At 40.0% G+C, this 18,254-nt stretch overlaps 1 protein-coding gene across 1 annotated transcript in view; it reads right to left on the reverse strand.

Annotated features, from left to right (window-relative positions):
* The window catches only part of WDFY2 (WD repeat and FYVE domain containing 2), a 63,535-nt gene that overhangs the window by 20,061 nt on the left and 25,220 nt on the right, over nucleotides 1-18,254 (reverse strand). Inside the window, exons 2-3 of the mRNA XM_060786867.2 lie at nucleotides 6,364-6,431; nucleotides 751-824 (exon numbers count right to left, since the gene is read on the reverse strand). Of these exons, the coding sequence (XP_060642850.2) occupies nucleotides 751-824; nucleotides 6,364-6,431 (142 nt within the window). The remainder of the gene's footprint in view (nucleotides 1-750; nucleotides 825-6,363; nucleotides 6,432-18,254) is intronic.

The raw sequence follows: 18,254 nt of genomic DNA on the forward strand, positions 1-18,254 counted from the left end.
TTGCTTTAATGTTTATTGGTTTGCTTTTTGAGTCTTATTGTTTGTATTTATTATGCTGTTGTTTTATTGAGGGCCTTGGCCTTTGTAAGCCGCACCAAGTCCTTCGGGAGATGTTAGCGGAGTACAAATAAAGTTAATAATAATAATAATAATAATAATAATAAGAAGAAGAAGAAGAAGAAGAAGAAGAAGAAGAATGACCCCAAATTCCTCCCAACAGGCTTTTGTGCAGACTGAGATAAACTCTGTAATGTAGAGAGATTCTCCACCTCTGTTGCAGCAAAAATCTCATTCATGGGGAAATGAGGATTTATGGCCTACCTGATGTGGAACATTGAGTTTCATCAGACCCTTTAAGCACAACCAATAGTAAAGAATGGTGAGAGATGCAGTTCAATACTTTCCAGAGAGGGTCATTCATTCTCACTGATGATGCATCGGAACATCTTTAGCATGAGCTGTTAATGAATGGAGAACTAACATCCACTTCCAACTCATTGTGTTCTGCCCAACGTTGTTCTGTCTTTCCATTCATCCACGGATAGGAATTGCAAAATCTTCTAACTGATGTTGGATAGCAATTCCCAGCAGTCCTAGCTATGGAAGTCAACAGTGAAGAATGCTGGGAGGTGAAATCCAACAAGATCTGGCAGGATGCCCTTGTATTTGTCTGTCAATACTCAGTTTTTTTTTTAAAAAAAATCATCAAATCATATATGGGAAAGATGGAAAATTGTCAAATGCACTTACCGAGATGGTTCCATTGTCTAAACCGACAGACAGCCTTCTTGTTTCTGGATTAATGCACATGCATGAACATGGAGCTGCAAGGAAAAATTGAACATGTGGATAAAATTAAAACTATTTACTCTTATTAATCTTGCTAACAAAGAACTCTGGAGAACAAGCCCTATAAGGAGAGGCTAAAGGAGCTGGGCATGTTTAGCCTGAAGAAGAGAAGGATGAGAGGAGATATGATAGCCATGTATAAATATGTAAGAGGAAGCCACAGGGAGGAGGGAGGGAGCTTGTTTTCTGCTTCCTTGGAGACTAGGACGTGGAACAATGGCTTCAAACTACAAGAAAAGAGATTCCATCTGAACATGAGGAAGAACTTCCTGACTGTGAGAGCCGTTCAGCAGTGGAACTCTCTGCCCTGGAGTGTGCTGGAGGCTCCTTCTTTGGAAGCTTTTAAACAGAGGCTGGATGGCCATCTGTCAGGGGTGATTTGAATGCAATATTCCTGCTTCTTGGCAGGGGGTTGGACTGGATGGCCCAAGATGTCTCTTCCAACACTATGATTCTATGATTCTTTATATAGGCAACTGAGAGGAGAGCATGTGGAGGAATGAAAATCACGTGTAGTTCACATCTTTACCAATCCACACACTGTCTTGCTAGAGAAAAGATATGCCATGAAGATGATCAGTAAAGAATAAAGTGTTTATTCTTTGTTATGTGGAGAAAAATAATACACTTATGAGGACAGTTGCTTTGACACACAATGTCCTTTGAGAGAGATTCAAATGGTCCTTAGGTGTCCATGTGAAGGATCTTCTTCCAGAAGCCCTGAAGCAAAAATACCAACTGTCTTGGCAAGCTCCTGCACAGAAAACCTAAACATGTAACTGTTGCCAAACTCCCAGACTCAGCTAGCTTCTTGGGTGTAGCCCAACCAATCAGCTTCATGCTTTGCATTTTTCAATTAACACACTCACCAACTGATTTTTACGTGCTCCAACAGAGCAGAATGGAAATGAGTGGTGTGTTTGCCTTCAAAGTCAATCCAAAAGTCATGGCTTGTATATGCAGGATCTCCCTTGTCCCTCCCTGGGATTCATGACTCAAATCTTAAATTCTGGCATGTGGGAGAATAAAAACAAGTGAAATACAGGGAGTTGGTGCTGAAATGGACTATGTTTGCAACAGAGGCTCCATGGATCAGTGGCAATGCAACCAGGTGTCGCTCAGGTATGTATCTCCCCAAGTGAAGACACACCAAAAAGAATATCCGTGCAGTTGTTTCATGAAAAACAATCTCTTCTCAGTCACAGCTCTGGCCATTTCATCCTATTCTGCAGGGCAATAGGGTTTACCTGTCTCAAGAGATAAATGCCAAACTTCTTCTCTAAGTTACCAGTCGTGACTAGAATTTCTCCGTAGTTGTCTGCCTGCTAGGACTGCATCCTAGCAACAGGTTTTCGGAAAAAGATTATATTTCAGGGCTCTTTAATCTGGTTTCAATGAAGAACTCGGCAGCTCCTGTGTAATAGCTCAGCTGCGGCTCCTGCATTCAAGCTGTTCTCTTGAAAGGCGGCATAAAATATACCCTGATATTTAGTCAGAATTCCCCACAGCCGCCTTCACCTTTGTTGTTGTTGTTTTAAAAAGAAAGAAAAGCTTTGTGTATTCCCTCTCTGCAATCTCTAACCTACTTACAACACAGACGTTTTAAAGCCTTTGTTAATGCTCAGGAGCTAATTTCCATCACTGAGAACACACTTACCATGATGATGGGGCATCTCTTTATAAATTAGGGTTTCTAGGGTGTTATTATAATGAAGACATTGAACATATTCAGAGGCTTTCTTAACGACAACAGGCTTAACTACACACAGTTACTGTGTTCACACAGCTCTTGAAAAGCCACCTAGGTGGATGATTTTGTGTTATGCAAGTATTACGCTGATTGATAATCTCTTTCAAAAATCAAAAGTGTTTTGCAGTCTATTAACAGAACTAGCTAGCTCTCCTTGAAACAAACTCATTTTAGAGCGAGATGAAGGACTGATTCAAATGTAACATTAAGGAATAGTTTAGCATTATGAGAACAAAGCTTCTCACTACCTCTGAGGATGCTTGCCATAGATGCAGGCGAAACGTCAGGAGAGAATGCCTCTAGAACAAGGCCATATAGCCCGAAAAGACCTACAACAACCCATCATTCTGTGCTGTGGCCACAAAATGTGTACTTATTTATTAATTAACATACATAATATTGCTAAAGCATACAAAATTTAGTATTATAATGCCATTACACTGTCAGTAAAATTCACAACACTTTAAACATACAGTACGTGCCTGGTACCCATGACACTGGTATCTACAGTTTCACCCATCTGTATCTGACAAAACATATCCTCTCTAGGAAATATCTAGGCCCTCTCAGCAATTCGATGGTATGCCTTTGCTGGAAGTTATCCTGTTGGAGGTCCTAGGAAATTCCTGGAGAGGATATCCCACTAGGAATTTTCTTGGTCCTTCAAATGCAATAGTATGGTAACATCCAGAGAAAGCCAATCATTTCAGACCTCACGACCTCACTTGCTTAGTTTCCAACAGACCTCACAACCTCTGAGGATGCCTTCCATAGATGCAGGCAAAACATCAGGAGAGAATGCTTCTAGAACATGGCCATACAGCCCAAAAACACCTACAACAGCCCAGTGATTCTGGCCATGAAAGCCTTCAACAACAGACGAAAAAAATCTTTATTGCGTCTATTAAATGCATTCCAGACTATTGTACTAGTGAATTCCTGTTAGAGTAAGGCAATTAAATATTCGGTGGTTTTGTCCGTCGGTCATTGCTTTGAATGGTAAATATTAGGGTTTTTTTCCTGAATGCAGTACTTTCCAAGGGCCTGGGTTTTTGACAAACACATCGTGCCCTTGGTTGGCCCCTCTTCCTTTTTCCTTCCATTTTCCCCAGCATAACTGTCTTCTCTAAGCTTTCCTTTCTTCTCATGATGTAGCCAAAGTACTTCATCTTGGCCTCTTGGATATATTTAAAATATATCCTTCTCAATACTTTCAAGCTGGTTTAAAAGACTGAATGTGACTGGAGCCTTAGATGCAAGCGTTTTGGGCTCCAAATTACCAATAATTCACTATTTTGTCAAAGGCTTTCATGGCCAGAATCACTGGGGTGTTGTATGGTTTCCGAGCTGTATGGCTGTGTTCCAGCAGCATGTTCTCCCGACATTTTGCCTGCATCTGTGCCTGGCATCATCAGAGGATCATGAGAAAAAGCTGCTAGAACACAGCCATATAACTCGGAAACCACACAACACTCCAATTCATTTTTTCTCTTGCAAATGTGCATCCTACCAAAATCTGATGTGCAACATTTGGTGACGGAGCCATCAGGAGCAGTGTTACCTGGGAAGCCAAGGGCCTTTATGAAGAATTGAAATTGTGGACCAGTTCATTCTAGTACCTGTTGTTTAGAGAGACATGCATTTCCAATGGGACATCTTGCTAAGAGCTTTGGTTAGAAATGGCATGGATGAATTATGCATATGCACTCAGTACTATAAGTGGGATCTTATAAACAATGCAAAGTTAAGGAACTAACTGAAAAGAAGAGCTTATCCATCAATGTTTTGATCAGGCAAATGTTATGCAAGAAAAATGCAATGATTTTCACAATTTGCTGCAAAAGAGTGTTAGAAAAGACATTCTCCATGCCCATTGTTTCAATCACCATCTATAGACAGAATGTTCTTTGTCAGCAAAAAGAACATCCAGTGATTCAATTTACAACTTCATCTATAAGATTTGAATGAAATACAACAGCATTAAACTGAAACAACACTGGGCAGGGCATTCTGGATTTGTAGACCCTATTGTCTCACGTTTTAAATTCTTTAGGGGTGACACTATCAATCTTTGGCACTGAAGCAGATGCAATCATCAGTATTAAAATCATGGGTTTTTAATTTTTATTTTGCAAAAAAAATCAACAAAAGGTTTTTATTTCTGGCACCCTTTATGGAAAAAAAGTTAAAACTAATATAGCCAGCAAATGCTATTCTGCAGTCATTCTCATCGGATATATGCTTGTTAAGTTGTTGATGTCATTGCAGAAGTTTCAGAAAAAAGTACATCACTGTAACATGATGGTAGTTTTTAATGCACTCAGACAATAACAATGTCTTATTGAAGGCTTTCATGGCTGGAATCACTGGGTTGTTGTAGATTTTTCAGGTTATATGGCCATGTTCTAGAAGCATTCTCTCCTGACGTTTCACCTGCATGTATGGCAAGCATCCTCAGAGGTTGTGAGGTCTGACAATGTCTTCCTCTTCACTGTTACTGTGTTTGCATTTCTAGTTTGCATAAACAAAGCCTGTATTTTCACAACCAATTTGCTTTCCTTGGTGAGCTTCACGGTTCTTGTTTAAAATGCACACATAAGTTTATTTCTGGCTGTTGGAGTTCAGCAGTAAGATGCTGGAGATTTCTCAGGGGCGGAAGGGGATGATGAGTTTCCCACTGAGGAGTCTGTGTATGATCAGGGCGAATTGCAGGCCTTAGATCAGACAGAAGTGCCGACAATTACAAATGAGACAGAGGATGTCTGGGATTCCAATGTTCATTCCTTAGCAACTGGGGAAAAGTCTGTTTCTCTTGGGAAAGGGCCTTCAGCAGATGGGGAGTTTTCCTGGGATATCAGATTAGGCCTCTGCATGGAGGGAGTGAAGGATAGATTAATTAGGCATCCAGAAAGACATCCAGAAAGTCCTTGAAACCCAGGTGTCAAAAGCATGACCTCATGGCTTCTTGGTTGAGCTTGAGCTTAAATTAAGTGATGTTTACTTGGTGTCTCCAGAGCAGACGACGCTGTCATAGATTCAATTTCCTGTTTCATCTCTCTAGCTCATGATTCAACTCTCCTGTGTTTGCCTATGTTCATTTATTGAATTATGTCCCACCCATTTCCACATGCACAATGGAGGACCTTCTTACAGCGACACCAGAAGCACTTGAAGTGGCCAGCTTCTGGTCAAAGGACATTTAGCATAATGCCAAGCTTTTAACTTTGTGGTTTTTAAAAATAAATTATGACTGTATTCTCAATTTGCTTCTGACACGATAAATAAATAAATTCCCGCAATTTATTTATTCTTTGATGGCTTCTTTGATGTCTTGACAAGTTTAAAAAATATGTTTTAAATTGGGTTCTCTCATAGTGTTACTTAAATATGGCTACATGATTTGCTACTTAATTTCAGAGTCTGGAGAGTTTGCAGAAGTGGAAGGCATCTCATGGACTTCAATATATAATTACTGTTTTAAATGCAAATTCAGTTTTATGCTGAAACGTTGCAGCCTATCCTACTGGTACATACCTTTCAAATATTATTCCTGAACACCAGTTCTATTTGAGAATCTCAGACATTTTTGCTACATTAACACCCACATCAAAATGCAGATTCAAATACCACCAGCATTAGTGGAAGAACCATTTTTCAAAGCCGGCTAAATAAATGTCTCCCCACAACGGACTGCAAAAAGTAGAGGGAAACCTGTGAAGAAAGGAAAGCAGGTTGCTGGGAAATCATGTATTGCAAATACTTACCTGGCATTGCATGGTATATGCTTGGCCAGTACTGTCCATTGTCCCTCTTCAGCCATAAACGAACCGTTCTGAAAAAGAGCAGGAGAGGAAAACTTCTTTAACATTGTCCCATTAATGGCCTTTATATATATAAAAAAGATGGACATGATGTCTTCAACCATGAAGATTTGGGATGCTGTGAGTTTTCCGAGCTGTATGGCCATGTTCCAGATGCATTCTCTCCTAACATTTCACCCATATCTATGGCAGGCATCCTCAGAGGTTGTGGGGTCTGTTGGAAACTAGGCAAGTGGGGTTACTCGAGTATAAGTCTAGTTTTTAGGCTGAAAAAGTCCCCCTCGGCTTATACTCGAGTCAAGGTTATTTATTATTTTACTCTGTTATTATTATTAATAACATTACATTTATTATTTCACTCTATTATTATTATATTTATCCTTTTACTCTATTATTATTACATTTATTATTTTACTTTATTATTGTTATTATTACATTTATTATTTTACTTTATTACTGTTACTATTACATTTCCATTATTTTATTCTATTATTATTATTATTATTACATTTATTATTTTACTCTATTATTGGAAGGATATGTAAGCACCTTTACATGGAAGAAGGTTCGAATAATGATTTGATCGGAGTTGGACAGTCTTATCTTAAATTACATTTTATGTAAACATTCAAAAACATTTAACCTACTGATGCCTCGATTAATGTAATTTTATTGGTATCTATCTATTTTGAAATTTACCACTAACTGCTGCATTTCCTACCCTCGGCTTATACTCAATATGCTTTTCCAGTTTTTTTGTGTTAAAATTAGGTGCCTCGGCTTATATTTGGATCGGCTTATACTCGAGCATATATGGTAATTTATTTCAGCAAAAGCTTTCATAAATTCCAGACTGCTTCTTAAGGACATTTTGCATCTAAAGAGTTGTATGGGAAAACATATGGAACTTTTTGTTAAAATAAACCATTTACTCTTTCAGTATTTTCCCAAATATTTTCCTTTTTAATACTTATTTTTATTAAATGTGGCTATAGAGAGGAGAGAAAAAATATACAGAAAAATATGAAAGAATTAGAAAGTAGAATGAAATATGCACTGTATATGGTTTTTCAGAATATTCCTGATGCCCCAAGTCCGCCGCAATCCAATTTGTCAATCTGATTTACATTTAGTAGATAAAACTAAACAAAGGGCATTTTTAAACAAACATTAAATATAAACCAATGTATATGAAGGAGGAAGCAGGAGGTATAGCAGCGAGAAAGCTTCATGCGAGAGGAATTACAAACGCTTGGGGCAGATCATGAATACAGAGTGATTTATGTTAGTTCTGGTTCAGCAAATTCCACTAAGAAATAACCTGTGTTTTGCACTGAGCATTTCTTTCTTCACCTACAGCTCTGGATCCAAGAAAAAGCAGCTTCTGCCTGATTCAAACAAGGAGAATATGAGCTGGAAAAACTAGTTTCAGGGAAATGCAGGAGGGAGAAACCTGATTTTATGCAAGCTATTCATTCTCCTTCTTTCCTTCTCTATTTGTCACACATGGACAAATACACTGCGTGGTGTTCATCTTAGGTTTTGTGGCGACTGATCTTTTATCTGCTGGACTTATGCAGTTCAGTTGCAATTCAACCATGGACCCTATATCCCAGGATCTGATCCCAGGTTTTCTGTTTATCCCAGATTATCCGGCGGTACGGACTCATATAATCCAGTTTAAAGCAGAAAACTTGGGATCAGATCCTGGGATATAGGGCCTGTCTGGAAGCGTCCTGTGTTCACCTCGTTTCAACTGTTCCTGTCCATGGTAAAATAGATCTAATTGACTCCAATACACTTTTTTGCATCTTGCTCTGCGCGTGTGCGTCTGTGACTTCAAGTCACCTATAAACTTATTACAATCCCATGAACTTCACAGGGTTTTCTTTAGTCAAGGTAGTTTTGCAGTTCCTTCTTCTGAAATGCAGCCTAGTCTTATATTATTGCATTGTTGTTTTTTTTAAATATTTTGATTCAAGAGTTTTATAAGATTAAAAAGAAAGTATGATTTTTACATCGAAAGTGGGGCAACATAATTGTTATAGTTAAGAGAGTAATAGGAAAAGAAAAGATAGTATTGGGAAGGGGGGGGAAACAAAAACATAAATAAAATAGAAAGAAATCCCAGAAAAAGAAAAAATATGAAAAAAAATATATAAAAAGATAAAAAAATAATTGTTGACTTTTCTCTAGTCTTCGTTGGTCTTTGGTAACTTGTGTCTAAATTTTATGAAAAGGAAATTTACTCCCACATTATTTCTTCTTTAATTGCAGTCTGTTTTTCAAATAATAATTTCTATTTTAAACATTATTGCACTGTTTTTGATTTAATATTTTCCACTTCTGTCAGCAGTATCAAGACCGTATGGTTGAAAGAATAAGTCGAACAAGATATGGTCTTCATTCCAGGTTGACACAACAAGAAGGCAAATTCAGTCAGTCTTGTGAGACCTATTTTAAAACTCTGCTTCTTGCATCCAGCTTTCTACCTCTACAAGCCTGGTGCCATGTCTGAAGGGATCCTCGGCATAATGTCCGCCAGTCACCCCTTTCCTTTTCGGATTAGTAGAAAGCCATTAACTGGTTCTACTTCCAGTATAACAAGAGGCAAAGCGGGAGTATCACCTTGGCACTGCATAACTGTATAGATCTATATCAATGTTTGTTTTCATTTGAGATATGCATCTAGGTTTATTATAGGGAGTGTGCATTTGAATATAATTTTGGCATGACACAAAAGGAAAGAGGGAGCCAAGCCTGTTTCTTAAAGAGGAGGCACAACGCAACAACTATGTGCCACCACTCCAGTGAAAAAGAAGAGATGTCACCACTGGATCCACCCAAGAAGATCTCAAGATCCACCTGCAACAAGTTCTATAACTTATGCCCCAAGGAACACTGCACTAGACACTACCTGGCTAACCAGTCACATAACTGGACCTAGAGGTCAGTGCACATTTATAACTAGCGACAAAAAACCATGTCTTAGAAATGGGATAGACCACACTGAATGCTCTTGAAGTGTGGTATGAGTTTAGAGCGCAGCAGGGAGTGTAAAGAGTGGCAAGATGTTAAAACACTGGGGTTTTACATAACACTTCTTTGCCAAAACTCATCCATGGTTCTGCTTGTTCTTCAAAAAAGCTTTATACACCCTAACAAATAGTCAAATTTATTTATTGTGCATTATTTATTTATTTAGGATAGAGGTTTTCCCCTGACATTAAGTCCAGTTGTATCCAACTCTGGGAGTTGGTGCTCATCTCCATTTCTAAGCAGAAGAGCCGGCGTCGTCCGTAGACACCTCCAACTACCAGGACTACACAATGACATACTATACTGTGAACCACCCTGAGTCCCCTTCAGGGCTGAGAAGTGCAAGATTCAAATACCACAAATAATGTTTAAAAATACACTACAAATGCGGGAACTAAACAACTATAAAAAAACCTACAAACTTCTCACTTTTCTCTGATGGCTGTTATCTCTTATTAATCTACTCCCTTTAAACAATAATGTAACCATACTTCTACTTAAAGCAACACACTACTCATTGAAGAATCCGACAGTTGATAAATATCCCTATCATTGACCTGAAAAGTCTTTCTTAAAGCTGGTCGAAGATTTCTCCTTAATCAGCATGGTCAACTTCTCTAACTTATCCATCTTTGCTAGTTATCATGTCTTCATTAGTCATTCTTGCATTGGAATAACTATTTCCTTCCACCTCTCAGCATATACAATTCTTGCAGCAGTTATCATATATTGTAACAGTCTTTCTAGATTATCATTCAGCATCACAAGTAAAATTCTGGCCCGAGTTTATACGTATGGAATTGTACTCCTGACAGAGTAAATGGTGTGGCAATTCCTGGCACAGATCTGTTATCAATGAACTGGATGATCTTTTCAGAGAAACTGACTCACCAAGGACTATCAGATTTGAAGCTTCAGCAATCAGAAATACGGACGTATATTTTGTTTCCTTTTAACTGATGAAAGTAATAGATACCAAAACACTGGTTTTCTTTTACACTTTAATTCTTTTTACATCTTTCTCATAATTAGATCCTTCCTTTACTTTCCAGACAAGATATGATTAAAGCCAGTTGAAAGAAGCTACTAATTATTTATTTATTTATTTCCCTTTCTCTCCTCCCCCCCCCCCCCTTTCTCTTTTCCCTCTTTTTTTTCTGTCACTTTTCACCATTCTTTTCGGGGGATATTTTAGCTTTCACACTTTTCAGTGGCTTTGGCCACACATCTCTATTTTAAATGTAAACTGGAAATTCAATAAAAATTTAAATACCAGAAAGAAGCTACTAATTCAGGAAAGCATGTTTCTGCTTTATATGCTCGATCCTTTAGTGTCAAGTTATGGTTTGTAATACAGAATGCTCATAAGACAACTCTGATGGTTTATAATGTTTGAAGAAAGTGAAAGAGCAGACTTGGAACAGACTTTGTGACTGTATCTCCCTCTATGAACTGGCACGAGCGCTAAGATCTCCTCTCATTCCCACCTCCATTGAAAGCACGGTTGGTAGGAACGAGGGAGGACCTTCTCGGTGGCGGCCCCCCGGCTCTGGAATTCTCTCCCCAGAGATTATACTGGGCTTGGTCCCCATGTAAGACGCCCTGAGTCCCTTCAGGGAGATGGAGGTGGAATATAATAATCAATGGGTTATTGTAGGTTTTTCGGGTTATAAGGTCATATTCTAGAAGCATTCTCTCCTGACGTTTCGCCTGCATCTATGGCAAGCATCCTCATGTTCTAGAAGCATTCTCTCTTGACATTTCACCTGCATCTGTGGCAAGCATCCTCATGTTCTAGAAGTATTCTCTCCTGACATTTCGCCTGCATCTATGGATGCTTACCATAGATGCAGGTGAAACATCAGGAGAGAATGCTTATAGAACATGGCCATATAACCCGAAAAACCTACTATAACCCAGTGATTCTGGCTGTGAAAGCCTTCAACAATATGATAATCAAGTTACTACTACTACTACTACTATTGGATTGTTGGATATGGTATGCTAAGTTGCTCTAATAATATAACTATAACTTGGCCATCCAGAATCCTTCAATATTGACTATGCTAGCTAAAGCTTCTGGTATGAGGGAACGGGCTGTCTGCAAAGACGTTGTCCAGGGGATGCCCGGATGTTTTACCATCCTGTGGGAGGCTTCTCTCATGTCCCCCTATGAGAAGCTGGAGCTGACAGATGGGAGCTCACCCTACTCCCTGGATTCGAACCACCGACCTTTCGGTCAGCAGTCCTGCCAGCACAAGGGTTTAGTTCATTGCGCCACCGGGGGCTCCTTCCACTGTGATGAAATTGAACTGTTTCCCCACTTTTCCTTTTGGAACCTGTACTAGATATTCTGACACAATACAGAGGCCATCTGGCAACGCAGGGGAATTATCGCAACACAAAGGTAAAGTCATACATTAGCAAGAGCAATAAACACCACAGAAAGTCAGCAAGCCGGATTCGTTGCCATCAGTACAACCACTTGGGAAGATTGGTTAAGCGAAAGGGGTCATGTTTTATTCATAGATGCTAGGTTATCGAGTAAATGGAAACTTGGATGTGACACCACCGGCCACATCATTAAGTCTGGAAGTCTATTCTGCTCAAAGTACGCGGCAAGAAATTGCACCATACTGGTAAATAAATATTTGATTTTTACCGCAACCTGTTTCATTAAAGCAGTAGTGAGTCTCGTAATGCACCGCAGCAATGTTGTCTGTCAACAAGCTGCCTCACAATTTCCCAAAAATTTTGAGACAGCAAGCTGACACACAGGATTTAAAATGGCTGAGTATAATCCTTGCAATGCAAAGCCCTAACCTGGAATTTGTCATAAATTAGCATCTTTATTAGGGCATCTTACTACAATATGAAAAATACTTTCAGGACCACACTTATTATGTTAGGGTAGTGAAGTTTGGCTCTCCAGATTTTCAGAATATCAGCAGCCACACTCCTCTGCCAACAAGTAAATACACCTGCAAGAATTTGTGGTACAAAACATCTGGAGTGCCAAAGATTCCCCATCCGAAGGACTTCAATACCTTAATCTGGGAAGTATTGTCAAAGACTTTCATGGCTGGAATCACTGGGTTGTTGTAGATTTTTCGGGCTATATGGCCATGTTCTAGAAACATTCTCTCCTGACATTTCACCTGCATCTGGATGGCCATAGATGCCGGCGAAACGTCAGGAGAGAATGCTTCTAAAACATGGCCATATAGCCCAAAAAGCCTACAACAACCCAATCTGGGAAGTGTTTGAAAGAGGAGAGTTGCGTCTGACTTCATTATGTAAGAAATAAAGGTGTTTTCCCTACTTTTTACCACACTGGTGTACTTTTGCAGTACACTCAGCTTTTTTTGCGTAGTCTTTATTGCTGATGTCTCCACACAGTAGACATCAGGCCCCCACCCACTATCCCTCTCAGTGTTTTTTTCCCTTAAAGAAACCTCAATTTGTCCCTTTGGGATGCTGCCAAGGAGAGAGGAGGAAGGAAGGAAAGTAGAAAGAGGGATTAGGTATTTCAGTGTCGTTTCTGGCATGCAGGAAGGAGGACAAACTCTGCAACTCAGCTGTATGTGTTCTGGGAACAAACATGCATATACACCGCATAATACTTTCATAATCATATACAAACAAGTAACTAGGGCATACTTGCATCATTGCATAATGGTTGCCAGGCTTTGAAGCTGCAAGGCTATTCAGTGCTAATCCAGCTCACCAACTGAATTATTCCCACTTGCCTCCGATAAGTGGGCGCCTCATCTACAGTGTAGGGCCCTATCTATACTGCGATATATTTCAGTTTCTGAATCCCACAGATCTGGATACTGGCATCATTGCATAATGGTAGTCAGGCTTTGAAACTGAAAGGCTATTCAATGCTAATCGATGTCAGCAACTGCATTATTCCCACTTGCCTCTGATAAGTGGGGGGGGGGCATCTACAGTGTAGGGCCCCATCTTACACTGCCATATTCTCCAGCTTCTGAATCCCACAGATCTGGATACTTGCATCATTGCATAATGGTAGTCAGGCTTTGAAGCTGCAAGGCTATTCAATGCTAATCAAGGTCGACAACTGCAACATTCCCACTTGCCTCTGATAAGTGGGGGCCCCATCTATAGTGTAGGACCCCATCTATACTGCCATATAATCCAGCTTCTGAATCCCAAAGATCTGGATCATTACATAATGGCAGTTAGCCTTTGAAGCTGAAGTCAGGCTATTCGTTGCTAATCAAGGTCACCAATTGCTACATTTCCACTTCCCACAGAGGATGTCTGCCACTGATGTGGGTGAAACATCAGAGGATAATGCTTCTGGAACATGGCCAGACAACCCTGAAAGGTGCTAGAGTTTAACTGAACTCAGTGGGGCTTATTTCAAAGGAAATCTATCTTGAAGTGACATTATCTAAGGCCCCATCTACACTGCCATATACTCCAGCTTCTGAATCCCAAAGATCTGGATACTTGCATCATTGCAGCCAGGCTTTGAGACTGCAAGGCTATTCTATGCTAATCAAGGTGTCCGATTGCATTATTCCCACTTGCCTCTGATAATAATGAGACAATGCTTCTGGAACATGGCCATAGCCCTGAAAGAGTTTAACTGAACTCAGTGGGGCTCATTTCCAAGGATTTTTTTTTAAAAAAATGTTTTGGCAGAGCTTAGGCAATGGTAGCAACTGAACTCTTCCTAACTCTTCCCACAACTTCCCATCTCACATTTTAAACTAGAAGCAACAAATGCTACTTCATTAGAAATCTGGCCAAAAAAAAAAAGGAGAACTGAGAAAAATCCATTTACTCAGCTCTTCCTGATGCGGTGAAAAAGACTGCTGCTCTCTATGTTTAAAAGACTAAAAAAACTACACTTTAACACAAACTAATGTGGATTACCAGATTTTAAGTGTAGAACTAAGTGGAATTTAATGTTGTGAAGCCCTTATTCTGCATGGTTCTGCCCATCTTTGGCATTCATGGATGAGTGGATGAGTGGGGTGGAAACAAAGCAAACAGACCTCCTCTAAATCCGTTTCCCAAATCTGCATTGTTTGGAGAATAATGCCCTCCATAAAAAAAATTAAGACTTGAAAAAAAATCGGCTAAGATCTGAATGGAGACGGATAAATTCAATACCTGTCCATCTTGAAAAACAGGGTAAAATATATTCATTAATCAAAAGTAAGTTTCCAAAATGGTGTGGGAGGGAGGATGCACTAATAAGGCATGAAAACAGAATGCAAAGTAAGCCTCATTCTCTATAAGCAGCCTTTCCTAAACAAGGACAGAAGAAAGAAGTCCCTGGAGATGTCTGTTGCAATTCCCATTGGACAAGTTTTATTGGGTTAAAAGAGGCATGAGAACATGATCATATATATTGTCGTTGCATTGATCACAATGGCTCCCTGATCTGCTCGGGAATCTCTTGTTTATTTGTTCAGTCGCTTCCGACTCTTCGTGACCTCATGGACCAGCCCACACCAGAGCTCCCTTTTGGCCGTCACCACTCCCAGGTCCTTCAGAGTCAAGCCAGTCATTTCAAGGATATCATCCATCCATCTTGCCCTTGGTCAGCCCCTCTTCCTTTTTCCATTTCTCACAGCATCATTGTCTTCTCCAGGTTTTCCTGTCTTCTCATGATGAGGCCAAAGTACTTCATCTTGGCCTCTACTATCCTTCTCTCCAATGAGCAGTCGGGCTTTATTTCCTGAAGTATGAACTGTTTGGATCTTCTTGCGGTCCAAGACACTCTCAGCATTTTCCTCCAACACCACAGTTCAAAAGTGTCTATCTTCCTTCACTCAGCCTTCCCTAAGGTCCAGCTCTCACATCCATAGGTGACTATGGGGAATACCACCGCTTTAACTATGAGGATCTTCATGGCCAGTGTGATGTCACTACTCTTCACTATTTTATTGAGATTGGTCATTGCTCTCCTCTCAAGAAGGAAACGTCTTCTGATTTCCTGGCTGCAGTCTGCGTCTGCAGTAATATTTACACCTAGAAATACAAAGTCTGTTATGGTCTCTACATTTTCTTCCTCTGTTTGCCAGTTATCAATCAGTCTTGTTGCCACAATCTTGGTTTTTTATGTTTAACTGCAACCCAGCTTTTGCACTTTTTTCTTTCACCTTGGTTAGAAGGCTCCTCAGCTCCACCTCACTTTCGGCCTATGCTGACCCAACCCATTTTTAACTACACGTGAGATAAAATGTTAAGGATATAAACAAGGTGGAGAGGGTTCAGAGAAGGGCAACAAGCATGATAAGAGGAATAGTGAAAAGACATATGAGCAAAGGTTGAAGAAGCTGAGCATGTCCAGCTTAGTGAAGAGAAGGCCTGATTGTATTCTTTAAATACCTAAAGGAGTGAACAGGCCTGTTCTCTGTTTCCCACAAAAGTCGAACGAGGTCTAAACATTTTACATTACAGAGGAATATATTTGGATTAGAAGGGACTTTTTGACGATAAGGACAGTTTAGAAAGACAACCAATTGAGAGGTGATGGAGTCTCCCTCTCTGGATGTCTTCAAAATGAACCTAGACAGCAACAAATGCTTCAGATCAGTGGTTCTTAACCTGTGAGTCCCCAGGTGTTTTGGCCTACAACTCCCAAAAATCTCAGCCAGTTTACTAACTGTTAGGATTTCTGGGAGTTGAAGGCCAAAACATCTGGGGATCCACAGGTTGAGAACCACTGCTTTAGATGGAGAGTCTGCAATGAGAAGATAGTTGGACTTGAAGGCCAATCAGGCCCTCTCCAACTCTACATTACTATGAACACGCATAAATTCTCCATTAGTTCTAACTTCAAACTCTTATACCGGTTTCCCAACATGAAGGTAGCATTTCTACTTGGCACTTCGAGAACTCAACGAAACCTGTTATATAACTTGCAACATAAATCTCTGTTTGAAGTTCCAACAACTTGGCTCCTGCAAGGGGAACAAAGACACAAAGCAGATTGGAATGCTATTGTCCCAAGGCTTTTGAAACTTGCAGTTTTACCTAGTTTCTTCCAGGAGTGCATGTGCACAACATAAAAGGACATTCACATCCATTGCTGAGCAGCTGGAATGAGATTGTGGAGATTGCAGACCAATTGTGTCAACACTACGCAAGAGGTGGGTGCTAAGCATGTCAGAATACCAAAAGGCCTCTCTCTGGGGAAAGTGTGTTCCACTGAGTGAATGTTGTTACAGCCAGTTGTAGCAGGACCAAGTGTGTGAGTGTTGAAGGAAAACCTTATGATGGCAATTATTATGTGCAGCTGGTGATGTAGGTCAACCAGCAATCTTGGGACCACACCCGATAGGGTATAACTACATGGGATTTTAGAATACAGTTCTGGAGAACTTTTTCTCTGAGGAGAACTATGTTCAAAGGCTCTGCTCTGATGAGCAGCTTGGAGATAAGCTGTTATGCTGCTCTAAAGGAGGCTATGGTGGAATAGCTGTTTGCTCAAGGTTTATGTTTTGCTTTCTCATTTGACTTAAGATGAAGAAGCCTTATTTTGTGCTACTTACAAAGACTATGTAAGTTTCTTGCACTGTCTGATTTTGTATGCAAATTGCAAGTTTGTGTTTCATCTCTGCTATTAAGAGTAAAGTTTTTTTTTTCATTTCTACTCTTGTCTGTGTGTCTTGTGCATGGGACGTGGCTAAGATCCGCTTGCTGCGCAACAAGTGTGGCCCTAAATTCTGTATCTGCAGTTCCTGGAGCCCTGGTCAGTCCACCAAGGGTCCTCAAATTCAAACAAAATGATCAAAAAACATTTTGAGAAATATTCCCTTTCCAAATGTCACAGTATCACCACAAAATGAGATGGTTTATGTTTTCCACCTGCAACACTCCATGCCAGTTTTCATCTGAAAAAGTAACTCAGATGGTGGCTGGGTACAATGTGTTTTCTCTCCCAGTACACCCAGACACACCATTTCAACATGCAGAAGATCAAAAGGATGAAAATTGCCTCAATCTTGTGTAGTTTTCCTATAAGGTTAATAGCAGGTGATTTAGATATCCTCAGAAACATCCAGCTTTTCTCCTACATTCAAAATGTCAACTTCACTGAGAAGTCCCAGGAATTGAAGTATCAGTAACTAAGGGTGCATCTACACTGTAGAATGAATGAAGTTTGAATCCACATTAACTGCTGGTGCTCACTGCTATGGTATCATGGGAATTGTATTTTTACAAGGTCTTTAGTTTTCTCTGCCAAAGCCAGGTGATACCCAGCAAACTACAAATCTGAATATTCCAAAGCAGTGAACCATATTGGTTAAAGTGGTTTCAAACTGCATTAATTCTATAATGTAGAACAGTGGTTCTCAACCTGTGGGTCTCCAGGTGTTTTGGCCTACAACTCCCAAAAATTCCAGCCAGTTTATCAGCTGTTAGGATTTCTGGGAGTTAAAGGACAAAACATCTGGGGACCCACAGGTTGGGAACCATTGGTGTAGAAGGACCCTAAGATAATTCCTGGTGGCCATATCAGGATGCTTCTACACTGCCATATAATCCAGAATATTAAGTCTGATAATCCATATTATCTGCTTTGAACTGGATTATACGAGTCTACACTGCCATATAATCCACTTCAAAGCAGATAATCTGGATTTTATACAGCAATGTAGAAGAGCCCTCAGTTCTGTCTTGAGGTTTCTCTATGTAATTTTGTAAACAAGGAGAAGAGCTCAACGTCTTTTTAACATTGGGGGCCGAATTCTGGTAGGGGACACCTCCTTTTCTGGAAGACGAAGCAGAAGTGGGATTCATGG

Source organism: Anolis sagrei, chromosome 1 (assembly GCF_037176765.1).
Source record: "Anolis sagrei isolate rAnoSag1 chromosome 1, rAnoSag1.mat, whole genome shotgun sequence".
Lineage (NCBI taxonomy): Eukaryota > Metazoa > Chordata > Lepidosauria > Squamata > Dactyloidae > Anolis > Anolis sagrei.